The 15,863-nt window shown below is 48.1% G+C and overlaps 1 protein-coding gene across 1 annotated transcript; it reads right to left on the reverse strand.

The window, feature by feature from the left end:
* Positions 1 to 10,711: 10,711 nt before the first annotated feature.
* On the reverse strand, positions 10,712 to 14,454 carry LOC136504131 (receptor protein-tyrosine kinase CEPR1-like). The gene is made up of 2 exons (XM_066498997.1): positions 11,643 to 14,454; positions 10,712 to 11,542 (listed from the first exon to the last, which is right to left on the reverse strand). Exons 1-2 carry the CDS (start codon positions 14,263 to 14,265, stop codon positions 11,166 to 11,168), a joined length of 3,000 nt encoding a protein of 999 aa, XP_066355094.1. The 5' UTR covers positions 14,266 to 14,454; the 3' UTR covers positions 10,712 to 11,165.
* Positions 14,455 to 15,863: the final 1,409 nt, after the last annotated feature.

Raw genomic sequence — 15,863 nt, forward strand, 5'->3', positions numbered from 1 at the left:
CAAGTTTTGGAAAAGTTTACATGAGTCTTTAGGAACTAAACTTATCCGTAGTTCTGCTTATCATCCGCAAACAGACGGACAGACTGAAAGAGTAAATCAAATTCTTGAAGATATGTTAAGAGCATGTGTTCTTTCCTTTGGTGCTAAATGGGATGAATGCCTTCCCTTAGCTGAATTCTCATATAACAACAGCCATCAAGAGAGCATTAAAATGGCACCGTTCGAAGCACTGTATGGCCGTAGGTGCCAAACACCTTTAAATTGGTCAGAAGCTGGAGAACGTTGGTTCTTTGGACCGGATGTGGTCAAGGAAGCTGAAGAGAAAGTTAAACTCATACAAGCCAATATGAAGGTAGCTCAATCCAGACAGAAAAGCTATGCTGATAAGAGGAGACGACCGCTAGAATTCAAAGTGGGAGATTATGTCTACCTCAAGGTATCACCGATGAAAGGAGTTCATCGTTTTGGGATTCGGGGAAAGTTGGCGCCCCGTTATGTAGGTCCTTTTCAGATCCAACAACGATGTGGACCAGTCGCCTATCGCGTCAAGCTACCAGATCACATGTCAGCGGTGCATGATATCTTTCATGTATCTTAGTTAAAGAAGTGTCTTCAAGTACCTGACCAGGAGATTGACTTTGGTGATGTAGAACTAAAACCTGATTTGACTTATGCCGAGTACCCCATTAGAGTCTTAGATCAGAAAGATCGAGTCACTCATAGACGTACAATCAAGTTCTACAAAGTACAATGGAATCAACACACGGAAGATGAAGCTACTTGGGAGTCCGAGGATTACTTAGAAGAGAACTTTCCTGACTTCTTCGCTTCTATCTAGTTGCAATACCTTGTCTATATTGTAACTTGTCTTGTTATTAACAGAATGGAAAACCCCCTCGCTAGCCTTTTGAATAAAGTTGTAATGTGTTAGCTTGACACATTTCCTTTTCCATTACTTAGCCTTAAGTTTTAAATCTCGGGACGAGATTTCTTTAAGGGGGAAGGGTTGTAACACCTCTAGTGTTTGACCTAATACTAAAATTTGACATGTCATCATGTGCATTGCAAAGCATTCATATGGTATAAAGTTTTGAATGCATTCACTAAATAAGGTTTATTTCATAATGTTGTTATTTCATGTGATGTGTTTCAAAAACCCTAAATATAGATCATGACCATAGGGGTTAAATTTCATGTGATCATGTGAGGTCATATGTCCTTTGACTCAAATAACCCTAATGGGCCATGTTACTGGTCAAAAATCAAAATCTAAGTAAAAGGAAGACAAATCAAATTTGAATTCACATTCAAATTATAAAAGTCCTTTTTGCCCCTTTTAACTAATTCAAAATCCATGAGGAATTTGGGGCTGAGGTAAAAAGCAAAGTTGGAGATTATTTTATAAGGATCAACTTTGGTATTCAAAGTTTTTCAAGTTTACATACAAAATTTGGAGTAATTTTGGAATGATTCAAATCTTTAAATGTACCCCAAATATGAAATTCAAAATGGAGGCAGAATTTGAAAATGTTTCTTAAACCAAAGTTGTAGTACTTGAAAAGTTGAGCAACTTTCATTTTTGGAGATTTTCAACTTCTTTAGAAAATTTCTGAGTAATTTGAGATATGAATGCAGTGGCAGTTCTGTAATTATTTCAAAATTTCATCTCCACCTCACTGCTTGCCGCCGGCGCCACGCGGAGTTCACCGCCGATCGGTTTTCACCGCTTTCACGCGCTGTGACACGCCCAAACCTCCGTGGCAAGTTCGCCCGTGTGTTGTCAACACCGCAAGCCCTCCTTCTTGCTATAAATAGGAGCACGCCGTCGTCAATTCGGAGTTTCCCGTCGACTGCTCGCCGCCGGTGTTCTGCCCGCACTCGCGTAATTCGTCGCCGTCGTAGCGTCCTGAGTCAGTAGCGTCCGCCAGTAGCTCCGCCTCGTCTTCCTGCTCATCCCAAGCCTGATCGTGTCGCTCCTGGAAGTCCAGTGCCGTCGCACGACGTCGTCTTCCCCGAGTCCGGCCGGAGCTTCGCCATCGTCGGTCTCACGTGGTCCCGACGATTCGGTGCATCTCCGCCTTCAACAAGCCCACAGACGTGATCGTGGTGAGACACTGAACGCGATGCTTGCTCTTATTTAGACTCTACTGCACCATAGCTATAGCTACGTCGATCGCCGTCGTGTCCAAGCCGCCATGGCCGACGTGGATCTCCCTCCGGTGCGCCTGCTGCCGTTCTGTGGTTGGAAATGAGTTCGTAGGATAGAGTAGATCACTTTGGTGCTATCGGTTTCGCCAGAACATCACCAACGGCGCATTTTGCGGCCGGCCGGTGAGGGCAGCGCCGCCGTGATTTCGTTGTGTCGCTGACAGCGGGCCCAGGCTGTCAGTGAAGCTGAGGAAGAAGAACAGTGAGCTTTGGTTATTTTCTGATTTTGAATAGTGCAGTGATTTTGCAATTTTGTAGGAATTTATTTACACATCCAAAAATTCTGAAAATTTTTGTGTAGCTTCTGTACATGTTCTAGTATGATTTAAAAATTTGAAATTTGAAATTTGGATAAATTTTGAATGTTCAAATATTCAGTCCATTAATTGAAAAATGTAATTTCCATGATTTTTGTAGGTCACTGTATAATTCCAAAAATTATGAAATTTGTTTTGGTACACTAATTTGTCATAAGAAAGCTTACATAAAATTTTCAGGTCATTTGGAATAAGTTTATTTTTGGGCTTAATTCCAAATTAATTCAAAAATAGATAAAAGCAAACCCTAAGTGTTTGATTAGTGTTGGATCTTGTTTTGGTCATGTTTTGTGACCAGTAGGGTTTCAAGATCATAGTGGTCGGAGAGTTCACCATAGTGGTCGGAGAGTTCACCATAGTGGTCGGAGAGTTCACCGTAGTAGTCGGAGAGTTCACCGTAGTGGTCGGAGAGTTCACCGAAGTGGTCGGAGAGCTCGCCGAATTGGTCGGTGCTGGAGTGGTCACATCCGTTACGAATATGGATTGGTTAGTTTGGCTTGTAATTGTACCATGGAGGAAAGTTGTATTCAAGGTGTTGTTATGTTTCATGCACCATGAAAGCATCATGTTTACATTATCATCATGTTAAAGCATATGTTATCATTTCGTGTAGAACCCAAGAACGAAACGATTCTAGTTGAGCAAGTTCTGGAAGAATCCCCGATTGTCACGGGATTTGATAATTGTGGTACTAATCCGGAACCGGAAATCGTCAACGAAGGCAAGCCCCGGTTTATGCATTAAGCCTTTACCTTGTTTACTTTGAAAAGTTTATCACCTATGTTATTTATTGCATTAAGTTGTTTAATTCAGATGTTACCTACTTGATGCATTACCTACCTTGATAATTGTTTACTATCCTTGAAGATGTTTTCATTTATAAAAGCGTAGTATGCTTAGTATGCTTAATGGTAGGCTTTCAAAGTAAAAGTTTCGATTCAATCAAAGATGGCATACTGACCAAAGAAAGAAAGAATGTAGAATGAATTAAAGACTTGTCGGGTGACTTATCCTGAATGTTGGGTAATGTTGCCGACTATGTCGCTTAAAGGCCACTCATTGTGGATCTTCTGAATGAGACACTTTGTAGTACTGGTCACATACTCCGGTAAGCCTACTTCGGCTAATCCGATACTAAGACGAATGCCCGTGCACTGGGAGTGGAGAGATGGCGGGAGTAGCGTGTACCCTCGTGGCTGGAATGTGGCTGGATTTGAGGTGTGCTGTGCTCTCGGGTGGCGTGGAGATGGCTTAGTATAGGAGGATCCAGTAGCGAGGTTGATATATGCAAGATTTAGTTCTACATATGTCGTGTGATAAGGAATCCCCAGCTGGGACTTGAATCAATTCGAATTGCCGGTGCTCCGCGGATATGGAGACTCGATTCATTACAGAAGCAATGTAGTACTGGTGACTTACTAAAATATGAGAATAAGAATGGAATGAGAAGGAATGGAATATGAGAAATGTACATTTAGTTTGAAATAAAGATCAAAAGGTACTTAGTGGTAAAACTCGAAAATAGAATGAAGAATAGTAAGCTTTTGGCAAAGAACTTTTGAATCTTGCTACACCCTTACCTTGTCCCAAACCCCTGCATTTCTAAAGTCTTACACCCCGTTACATCGGGTTAGTCTTGTTGAGTACTTTTGTACTCAGGGTTTGTTAACCCTTGTTGCAGGTGAGTCGCATGCGCAGGCTTGTTTTGGTCCCTGCTGCATGTCTGTGTTCGAAGTCAATGACGATGAGGAGTGATGAATGGCCTTTGGACAAGGCACTAGTTTGTTTGATAAATAAAGTTAATGTAATATTATCCCGCTACTATGGTCGTATGACACTTATGGTATTGTAAGTTTGAAAACAACTGGTTTGTAATAATACTGTCTTAAGACTTCCGCTATCTTTTACTCTGGTATATATTTGAATAAACTATTGTAATCTGCAATGACTGTGATTGGGATCCTGTTTGAAAAGAGAAACGTGGATGATTCGGGTTTCCCGAGGACACCCGACAGACCTGTTGAGTTGTTGGGAACTCGTGTACGCTATCCTAGGTCTGTTAAGACAAAGGTAGGTGCATGTGGGCCCGATTCCTTAGGAGGTTCTGCCACACACATGGTGGTGTACACTTGGTGGTGTTGGCACATTTACAAAGGAGATGAAGTTGGAGTTGATGTGGATCAACTCGATGATGAAACGGAGGTGAGAAAGGTCCCACAGAGTGGACCGGACTCTGGTCACGCAAATGACCGGACGCTGGTGGTGCGTCCGATCAGGCTGATGTTCGGTGTTGCAGAAGCTGGAGAGTGACCAGACGCTGGAGCTGCGTCCGATCACGTTCGACCGGACGCGTCCGATCATCTCTGGGTGCTTACTATAAATGACCAGGCGCTGAGGGTCCAGCATCCAGTCAGTTCAAGCTGCAGCGTCCGGTCGTGTTTTGACCATTGAGATCGGGCGAACACGGTTGAACGCAGGGGACACGTGGCTGTCATCGGGCGACCGGACGCTGAGGTCCACCGTCCGGTCAACATGACCAGAGCGTCCGGTCGGCCCGACTTTTGCCCAGTGAAGGGGTAACGGCTAGTTTAGACCATGGGGCTATAAATAGAAGGGTGCCTCGGCCATGGCTGGTGTTGAGCACCTCAGGGGACTTTGTGTCCGTGCTTGTGAGTGCTTGGGAGCCCTCCATCTCACATATGCTTGATAGTGATGATCCGATTATGTGAGTGAGCGATTCTAGTGCGATTGCATCATGAGGTTGTATCGAGTGGCATTAGGCGATCGAGTTGCAAGCTGGTGGTGCTTGTTACTCTTGGAGGTTGCCACCTCCTAGATGGCTTGGTGGTGGTCTCCATCGAAGCCCGTAAGAAGCTTGTGCGGTGCTCCAGAGAAGAGCTTTGTGAGGGGCATTGTGCTCGCCCCGTGGGAGCTATGAAGAGCAACTTTAGTAAAGTGTGTCATTGAGCTACCCTCACTCTTGGGGTAGGTTCTTGCGGCGCCCGACGTGCGGGCTTGGCGGGTGATGCCAATTAGCCGCCGAACCACCAAGTGAGCAGTCGACACAACGGGGACTAGCGTGTTGGCAAGCACATGAACCTCGGGAGAAAAATCATCGTGTCAACCTTGTTCTTTCCGTTGATTTGCATCCTCGTTACACAAGCTTGCAATTACTTTTATATATATTGTGCTTGTGTAGTTGCCCTTGTAAGTAGTTAGCTTGTGTAGCTCACTAGTTACCTTCTTGCTTGTGTAGCACAGAAGTAGCTCCCTTGTGTGGCTAATTTGGTTTGTGTAACCTTATTAGTCACATTGCTTAGTTTGTGTAGCTAAGTATTTGCGCTCTCTAATTTAGCATTGGTTGCCTTGTTATTGAGCATTGCTAGTGAGCTTAGGTGGCTTTGTGCTTACTAGTATGTGTAGGAGCTCCCTCATTGCTTAAAGTACTAGTGGCATAGGTTTGTGTGACCTTGCTCCTAAAATTGGTTAGGTGAGCTCTAGCTAGCCCGGCACCTTTGTTGCTTAATTAGTATCTTTGGAAGGTGCTAGAGAACATAAATAGAGGGGTGTAGTCTTGGCTAGACCGATAGTTTTAATTCCGCATTTGTTTCGGTTAGCCGATGCGATTAATTTTAGAAAAAGACTATTCACCCCCCTCTAGTCTGCCATCTCGACCCTTCACTCACTCACCTAACAAGTTGGTGAATGACCTCCATTGCAATTGCCAAATGGACTTTAGGCATAGGGAGCACATATGATAGAGACGACATGCCATAGATGGGTAGGGAGATTCATAATGAAGTCCTAGACAACCACCCCATCACCCATAGCTATGGTGGCCAATGACAGCATAGGGGAAGACCGAACACGAAAGGATCTAACAGGTGACTATGGACGATGGGTCCTAGATCTATATTTGGGAGACCCGGTTGCCGATGGGGAACCATCTTCCCAAGCTTGTTGATGGCAACTACAAGCGGAGCATTAATAGATGGTAGCAGGGAGGCACACACTAAGTGTACAACTTCATGCTGCAATGAGAGGTGACAACCATGATGACCATCGAGGGGAGCCCCATATCTAGATCTAGGAAGGTCCTCACAACGATCAAGCTGGCTTGGCCAACATCATCGACGGTAGCATCCAATTCGACAACGGGAAGCATCAGGGAGGAGGGGCGACTCCAAGCCTCTAAGGATGAGAAATAAGGATTTCCATGGGTGATGGTGGGCACAACACAAGGGGCTGTGATGATAGCTACCGTCAAAGGGAAGCCCTCATGGAGACGTTCATGGACATAAGAAGGTTGAGGTTGTAGAGAAGCTATGAGGAGGGGAGAATAGGCTACGGCGTGGGAGACCCTAGGTGGGTCACTGCCCGCTTCACCACACACCATATCTTATCAGCCTACCTTCATTCATTCATGTGGTATTCTTGTCATAAGGTTTGCCCCCCACGTTCTATGTCTGTGCCATCGACAAGCTTTCTGCCTTAGTATTTTCTTGCCTATCAGAAATCCTCTACGGCCCATGCCCGCCAGTGTACTTATTGTGGCTCCACAACGTCGCTTCAATCGCCACCTTGCTTACTGAATGATAGCCCCAACCCATTTTTAAGTATGGTTGAATATTGTTGCTTGAAAATCTCCTAGATTTCAGCCATATTAAATATAGGCGTCAAAAGGTAAACAAAACATGATTGTATGAAATTAATAATAAGTAGTTAGAGATAGAGTTTGACTTATGACTTGTTTTGTATTCTTATTGTAACATAAGCCATCGAAGGTCACCGAACCTTAAGGGTGTGTGGTGTTTTTTGTTATCTCTTTCTACATGGTATCTAGTGTGTAAATAATAAGCAACTTAAAAACACCTAGATACACGCGGCTGTAAAAAAATCCTCATCCTCTTGCTGCTAGCAGCCCTATTTCTTGGCATCACTCTTACAAAAACAAAAGCATATATACACGAGAAAAAGTTGTCGAGAAAAAGAAAGGCTCCATGGATCCAAAGAGAAAGGAACATTTCAAAGTAGAATGCATGCACCAATATATATATATTTTTTTAGACCAAAGGTATTCACCCAGCTTTATTAGAAAGCATAACGAACACCCAAGGTTCGGTCACTGGGGATTCCAGTTTAACAAATGCAGGAACAAAAAACAGAGAGAAGATAACCAAAAGCTCAACTTTCTCTCAACCTGATCTCTACTAACCCTCTAAGTTCTGACAGCAAAGCGACACCCCAGTAGGGCATTCCCTAGAAAGAAACCAATGACTTTAGCGTATATTACATCAGGTAGCAACAAAGAACTAATGCGCATTAGCAGTTAACAGATTGAGCATCTCCTCCGTTGTTGGCTCTAGCTTCGCCTTCAAGAGTGGACGCCATGACTTGATCAGCATTAAAGTCTTGAAAATGGTCACTTTAGGAGCAGTGAGAACCTTCTTGTTGATTGCCATGTCGTTCCTTGTCTTCCAGATTGTCCATAGAGCGCCTGCACAAATGAAGAGTGTTACCTTGCGTTTGGCTCCTCGGCTGTCATCAACAAACTCCAACAAAAAGTTTGAACAGCTGATTGGTGAGCTTTGCCATCCTAATGCGACCCTTAAAAAGGTCCAGAGGTACACGACAATTAGGCACTGAAAGAGTATATGATCTGTTGTTTCCAGAACATCACAAGCAACACATTTTTCAGGACCCGATCATTGTTTCTTCTTAAGTTAGACACCTGATTGGATTATATCATGAGAAGCCATCCATATGAAGATTTTAACCTTTAAAGGAATATTACATTTCCACACATTCATCATCTACTGGTCTCTAACCCCACCAGAAGTAACGAACCTGTACAACAAACAAGTTGAGTTTTTTTAGACTGTTCTAGAGCCCAATATACTTTGTCTCTTCTATCTTCCAATGTAACCTCACTCAACATATCTTGTAACCGATCCCATTCCTCAATAAGCACCTCATGAAGTTGTCTTCTGAATTGGATGTTCCACTGTCCATCTGTATAAGCTTGTGAAATGTCTATGTCCGGTTGAACAGCAATCTAATAAAGGTTGTGCAAAAGGACTTTCAAGGAGCAGTCCCTAAGCCAATAGTCATGCCAAAATCTAGTTTGTCTACCACTGACCACCTGTATCATCCTACCTCTCTGGTACCATTTCCGTATGTCTAACAAAGACCTCCAAAACTGGGAACCCTGTCTACCTCTGATCTAAAAGATGCTTTTGTGACCCAAATATTTCTTCCTTAGCAAAGAGCAGCATAAATTGTTGTCACCCCTCTCTAATCTGTCAATCCATTTGGCAAGTAAGCTGATATTCATAGCTCTCACATCCATAAAACCCAGACCTCCAACTTCTTTTGGTCTATTCAATGCTTCCCACTTGATCATGTGATACTTTCTTTTCTTGCCAGTACCCTGCCAGTAAAATCTCGACCTAATAGTGTCAACCAGTTGATGGTTGCCTTCATACAATTGGTATACACCCATTGTGTACATGGGAATGCTAGACAAACATGAGTCAATTAACACTGATTTTCATCCAGATGATAGGTAATCACACTGCCAGGTCCCAAGCCTTTTCTCAGTCTTGTCATTCACATATTTCAACTGTGCCTTGGTTACCTTGCAGTCACTGACAGGCATACCTAAGTATTTCATTGGGAAAGATCCAAGTTTGCAGTTAAGAACTCTAACTGTTTCCTGTTGTTCCTCCTCATTGAGGCCCATGGTGAACACCTCACTTTTGTCAAAGTTGATTTTCATTCCAAACATTGCCTCATAGCATGAAAGAATTAGTCTTATATTCAACAGGTTCTCAGAAGAAAAACTCAGAAAAATAACAGTGTCATCAGCATACTGTAGATGTGTCAGGCCTCCATCAATCAAATTTGGCACAAGGCCTTGAATCACCCCTGCAGCACTAGCTCTAGAAAGCATAGTGGACTGAGCATCAGCCACTAGGTTAAACAACAGAGGAGATAATGGGTCTCCCTGCCTTAAACCTTTGAAGCTCCTAAAGAATTCCCCCCTTTCACCATTCAGATCTATACACACCCTACCTCCTTTTACAGCACAATTAATCCAATGGATCCATAACTCATCTAAGCCTTTTCTCCTCATTACCTCTTCAAGGAAGGGCCAGCTTACTTTATCGTACGCCTTCTCGAAGTCGAGTTTCATAATAACTCCAGGTTTTTTAGTTATTCGTAGTTCATGAAGGACTTCTTGAACAATCACTACACCCTCTAAAATATTACGCCCTGGAATGAAAGCAGTTTGATCCAGACCGGTAAGCTTGTCGACCACCTTTGTCAGTCATATAGTGAGAACCTTGGTGATGATTTTATAAATCACATTCAGTAAGCAGATTGGTCGAAATTGCTTGATATGTGTGGCTGGCTTAACCTTTGGTAATAATATGATAACTCCATAGTTTAACCACCACAACTCTAAGTGCCCACTATGTAGCTTATCCAACGTCTCTTTAATATCTTCCCTGATATATTGCCCTGTTCGTTTGGCTGATAAGCCATGGCTAAAAGTACTGTTGGTTGATTTGTTGTGGGAGAAAAATATTGTTCGTTGGCTGAAAAAGTACGGCTTATAAGCGAAGCGAATAGGCAGCTCCAGAAAGTTTTTAAGAACTTCACGCTAAACCCAACAGCAGCCTGTTCGTTTCTGCTGGCTGGTTTGGTGTGAGAGAAAAATATTGTTCTAGCTTATAATCCACGATCGTTTATGACCAAGCGAACAGACTGCAGGCGCTGGGGCCGTGTTGTTCTTCATTTCCTTGAGAGCAGCATCCAATTCCTCTAAACTAAAAGGTCTAACAAGCCATTCGTTTTCTATAGAAGATAGCCTCTGGTCATCAGCCCACATGTCAGGTTCTAGATGAATATCCGCCCGTTCAGCTTTACCATTCAGCAGCCTGTTCGCTTGCTCGTAAACGATCGTAAATTTCCAGTCGGGAATATTGTTTTTCTCTCACACCAAACCAGCCAGCAGTAAATAATCCACGATACGACAGATTTTTATAATAGTTCCTTCAACTGTTCTGGTGTATCTAGAATCTGTTCGTTCTGCTCCAGGGCAGCTTTGTGCATTTTCCTTTTTCTTCCATTGGCGCGTTTGTGAAAGTAGCTAGTATTCATGTCACCCGCACCAATATATATTTGTTTCCATCCAAATATCATATACGAATATATAAGATATATATTTGTCTTTCCCGTCCACTCAGTCATCAGAGCATCAGATTCTGCTTAAACACCAAGCAGTGTAACCTAGTGGGTGATAGTGACGACGATGCACTTGGCTACTTCAGGCCGGAGAAGCACAGGACCCAGTAAAGCTGCCTAGCTAGCTAGCTATCCTACATACATATATATGTATATATATATTTATATATCTCTTCTAGTGCAAGAGCGAACAATCTTTGCAACTTGCATGCTTGTATGATCGAATCCCCTTATGTAAATCATCGTCGCCTCATCAATTAGTAGATATAAAAAGATATATATAATCGGCTGCTTAGTAGTACGGCTAATGTGTTAACTCGACCGGTCACTTGCATGGGCATGGCACGTGTACTCCGTACGTTGTTGTTGCTTTTTCGATGCAATTCACTTCTAAGGAGGAGGAGTAGCATGATGATGATCTTTGTCGTCCTTTGTCGTCCGGCCGGCGGGTGGCCCGGCCTCGGCGAGCATCTGCACGACGTCGGCCATGGTGGGGCGGAGTGCCGGCATGCTGCAGGTGCATCGCACGGCGACGCGCAGCGCCTGCACCATCTCCTCCTTGTAGGGGCTCCACGCGAGGCGCTTGTCCAGCGCGTCCGCCTCGGCTCCGGCGCCGGCGGCCACCTTGCCGGAGACCCAGTGCACGATGTCCCTCGTGTCCCCGAACTCCGGCTCGATGGGCTTCCTCCCCGTGGCCAGCTCCATGAGCACCACGCCGAAGCTGTACACGTCGCACTTGGTCGTCGCCTTGGACGAGTAGGCGTACTCTGCCATGCATCCATATATCGATTAATAATGTTAATTAAAAAAAGAGGGAAAAGAAATCATCCATACATGCATGCATGTACTCCGATGGATCCTTCCTACCTGGCGCCAGGTAGCCGTAGGTGCCGGCGATGGTGGTGGTGGAGCCGTCGCGGTCAGCGCCGCCGCGCGCCTGGAGCACCTTGGCGATGCCGAAGTCGGCGACCTTGGGCTCGAAGTCGGCGTCGAGGAGGATGTTGGAGGACTTGATGTCGCGGTGGACGATGGGGAAGAGGAGGTCGTGGTGGAGGTAGGCGAGCCCCTGCGCGACGCCGAGCGCCACGCGGTGGCGCGTCGGCCAGTCCAGCAGCAGGTAGCAGCCGTGCAGCGCCTCCCACAGGTTGCCGTTGGGCATGTACTCGTACACCAGCAGGTTGCAGTCGGCGCCGGAGTAGCAGCAGTAGAGCTTCACGATGTTCTTGTGCCGGATGCTGCCCAGCGTCTCCACCTCCGTGCGGAGCTCGCGGTCGCCGAGCCACCCGCCGTCTCTGTTGCTGCTGTCTCTGCTGTTGGCGGTGGGGGTGTTGGTCATCGCCACGGCCGCCGTCCAGTCCACCTGCTTGCTGCTCGGCGGCCGCAGCCGCCGCTTCGACACCCACAGCTTCTTCACCGCCACCAGCTCGCCGCTGCTGAGCTCGATCTTGTACACGGTTCCGGATCCGCCGTGGCCCACGATGTTCTTGTCAATCAGCGCCTCCAGGATCTCGTGCTGGTCGAAGGTCAGCTTGTGGAAACTCGTCACGTCGTACGACGCGCTGGACCCCGGCGACGACGCCAGCGCCCCGTCCTGCTCCGCGAGCCGCCGCGCCCGCAGCACCCACCGCCGCGCCAGCGCCAGCATCGCCACCGCGCACACCAGAGCGCACACGCCCACCACCCACAAGTCCCCGGCAAGGCCGCGCCGCAGGCTCGGCCGCGGGCACAGCGGCAGCGCCGGGTCCGTCAGGTTCAGCCGGAACGCCACGCACAGCCCCGGGTTCCCCGCCACGCTCTCCAGCAGGCCCTCCTTGATGAGCTGCAGCGGCACCGGCCCCGACAGGTTGTTGTTGGAGAAGTCCAGCGAGTTGGGAAGCAGCTTGCACAGCGACTCCGGGATCTCGCCGGACAGCGCGTTGTCCGACAGGTTCAGCACGTTCAGGGTCTTGAGCCCGGCGAGCGTCTCCGGGATGGACCCGTTCAGCCGGTTCCCCTGCAGCGACAGCTGGTTCAGCTTCGACAGCAGGCCCACGGACGCCGGGATGGGGCCGGCGATGAGGTTGTTGCTCAGGTCGATCTTCACCAGCCCCGACGCGCCGGCGATCTCCGGCGGGAGCACGCCGGACATCTGGTTGTTGGACGCGAACAGAGACGTCAGGTTCGTGGCGCCCGCCACCGTGGCCGCCACGGAGCCCGTGAAGTGGTTGTAGTTGAGGTCGACGATGGAGGCGTGCGGGAGGCCGAAGATGCCTGGCGGCACGTCGCCGTCCAGGTGGTTGTTGCTCACCCGGAACCGGAGCAGCGGCGTGCACTCGGCGTACGCCGGCGGGATGGGCCCCGTCAGGAGGTTGCTCAGGACCAGGATGTACTGGAGTTTCCCGTTGACGCAGGCGTACGGCGGCAGCGGGCCCGTCAGCTGGTTCTCCGACACCTCGATCACGTTGAGGTCCGAGGACCGGCCGAGGTCGGCGGGGATCTCGCCGGTGAGCTGGTTGCGGTACACGGAGAGGATGCGCAGCTGCGTGGAGTTGCCGAGCACGGCCGGGATGGGGCCCGTGAGGCGGTTGGTGTAGATTTGGAGCACGCGCAGGTTGCGCAGCGCGCACAGCGACTCGGGGATGCCCCCCGTGAGGCGGTTCTCGGAGAGGTCGATGTCGGTGAGCTGCGTGAGGTTGCCGAGCTCAGCGGGGACGCCGCCCTCCAGCTCGTTGTAGTAGAGCTCCAGGAACTGCAGCCTCGGGAGGCGCGCCAGCGACACGGGGATGGTGCCGGTGAGGTAGTTGCCGCTGAGCTCCAGGTCGGTGAGCGACGTCATGTTGCCGAACCACGCGGGGATGCCGCCGCGCATGGAGGTGGTGGAGAGGATGAGCACGCGGATGCGCCGCAGCGGCACGAACAGCGACTCGGCCGGCCGCCACACGTAGAAGCCGGGGTTCTGGTTGAGGTTCACCACCTCCAGGCTGGTGACGTTGGCAATGGACGTCGGGAACGCGCCGGTGAAGAGGTTGCTGGACAGGTCCAGCACCCGCAGCGCGCGCAGTGGGGACAGGTCGGGGGGCACGGCGCCCGACACGCCGGAGAAGCTGAGGTTCAGCACCTCCAGGGAGGTGCAATTGAGCACGCCGAGAGGAAACCCGCCGCGGACGTCGTTGTACGCCATCCGGAGCTCCCGGAGCGCGGGGAGCGCCGCGCAGACGCCCGGGGGGAGCCTGCCGACGAGGCTCCACGACGTGACGTCGATGCCCGTGACGTTGCCGGACCGGTCGCAGGCGACGCCGTGGAAGCTGCAGTAGTCCGGCGCTGGCGACGTGAAGTCCCACCACCTCGACATGCCCGGCCCCGGGAACTGCTCCTTCATCTTGGCGAGGTAGGCAGCCTGCGTGTCCAGCTCCAATGCCGCTGCCGGACCGCCATCGCCGGATGCGAAGAAGAAGATGACGAAGAGAACGAACCAGAGCAAGGGTGAAGGTGAACAGAGAGTGGACACCATAGCACCAGCTGACCAGCAGGTTGGAGATAGAACCTAGAAGAATAAGAAGAAGCAAGCTTTTCTTGTGCTTTGCTCGATCGTACTTGTGCCTGCAAGCTTGTGCCGCTGTTGTTGAAAGGAGCTTTGTTGCAAATGGGATTGGAATGGTGAGGAGGAGCTATCAGCAAGGGAGGGAGTATATAAGTGGAGTGGGAATCTGTGGAGAGAATTGGAATTGCTGAATGGTGATGGTGATGATATAAAGGAGACGGAGGGAGGGAGAGATGCATGGCTTTTGCTGTTGGGGATATATGCCCTGCCCCAGCTGCTCTGCTCATTGCCAATCACAACAAAACTGATTGGTACCTCAGTGCAGTGCACTCCAGTGAGCGACATTCTCCAGCCTCTTCTTGAGTTCTTGTGCAGGAATTTTCCTTGTGCAGTGCTGCTGGTCAAAAATTGACATGCAGTCAGTCAGTTGGTCAGGTCTGGCCCAGTCAAGCCCAGCACGTCCACTAGCCGTTCAGAATCAAGAGCTGAGAGAGACAGGGGCCTCAAATGGGCCTGCCCACTCTTCAGCCCACAGTTGACTCTGGCCCGCCTACCCGGCTCGACCCGGTCCGGCCGGGCCGAGCACTAACTGAACCCAAATGCGTTTCACACTTCCAGGCAATTGATCAGTAAACCATGCTTTTTTAGATATGATCAGTAAACCATATTAGCTCACCAATTGCTGTCAATAGATTGACATGTACCGGCCGGCAAGCCATGTCAGTTTCGTCAGTTTTCTGTTCAGAGTTGACATAGTAAATCAGTGTTTCTGTTTAGAGTTGACATGAAGTTGTGGTCAATGATACATTACCGACACCATCATGCTAGCATATTATCCTGCTGCAACCTGAAATGGAGAGCACTGTGTTGGGGTGGAGAGGCATCACTCACAGTCAGTCACTTAGTCACAGCCCCTGCTGTGAACTGAAAACAAGGCATAAAGCACAGTGCAAAACTGCAGATCAACTCGCAGCAACCAGCAAGAAAACACAGTGCAGCTGCTAATCCTGCAATCTCCATGGGGAACAAGGACAAAACCTGCCTCTAGTGGGTGCCAATCCCAATCATTGCTCACACTTGAGGAGGATCAGCAGCATGCTGACAAATGTAAAGCCCCTTCATCTCCTAAAAATCAATTCTTATTATAGCCCTCACAAGCAGTGAGTTAGAGGAGTGTAGTGTATAGGCTGCACCAGAAAGTAGCAGCAATTTTTTTTAAAAAGAAAACAGCAAGTGAGCGCTACTGCACTCTCAGCTGCTGATGCTTCTTCAGTAGTGGCCTGAATGATGCCATGCTTTATTTGCCAGTAGTTTGTTTGCAATGTGTGCATACGCCAATCTGCATCTTTTTCCTGTTCAGCCAGTAGTGCTTAGCAGTTTAGTAACCGAATTAGAACTTTAGTTTACTGTATTATATTATATATTCGATTAATGGAGTAAAAAGCCTAGCGGCACGCCTGCTGATAATTGTTATGCAAGCTTTGAGCTTGGATTTGGCTGAAGACTCCATCAGTCAACATTATTCAGTCTCAACCTGGAATAATTAAGAACTTTCAAATGGAATTTAG

This window comes from Miscanthus floridulus, chromosome 14 (genome assembly GCF_019320115.1).
Source record: "Miscanthus floridulus cultivar M001 chromosome 14, ASM1932011v1, whole genome shotgun sequence".
NCBI lineage: Eukaryota > Viridiplantae > Streptophyta > Magnoliopsida > Poales > Poaceae > Miscanthus > Miscanthus floridulus.

Coding starts and splice junctions, on each gene's coding strand:
- LOC136504131 (XM_066498997.1), bottom strand. CDS start 14,265: ATGGTGTCCACTCTCTGTTCACCTTCACCCTTGCTCTGGTTCGTTCTC. Junction 11,543..11,642: donor CTACGGCTACCTGGCGCCAG/GTAGGAAGGATC, acceptor GATGCATGGCAG/AGTACGCCTACTCGTCCAAG.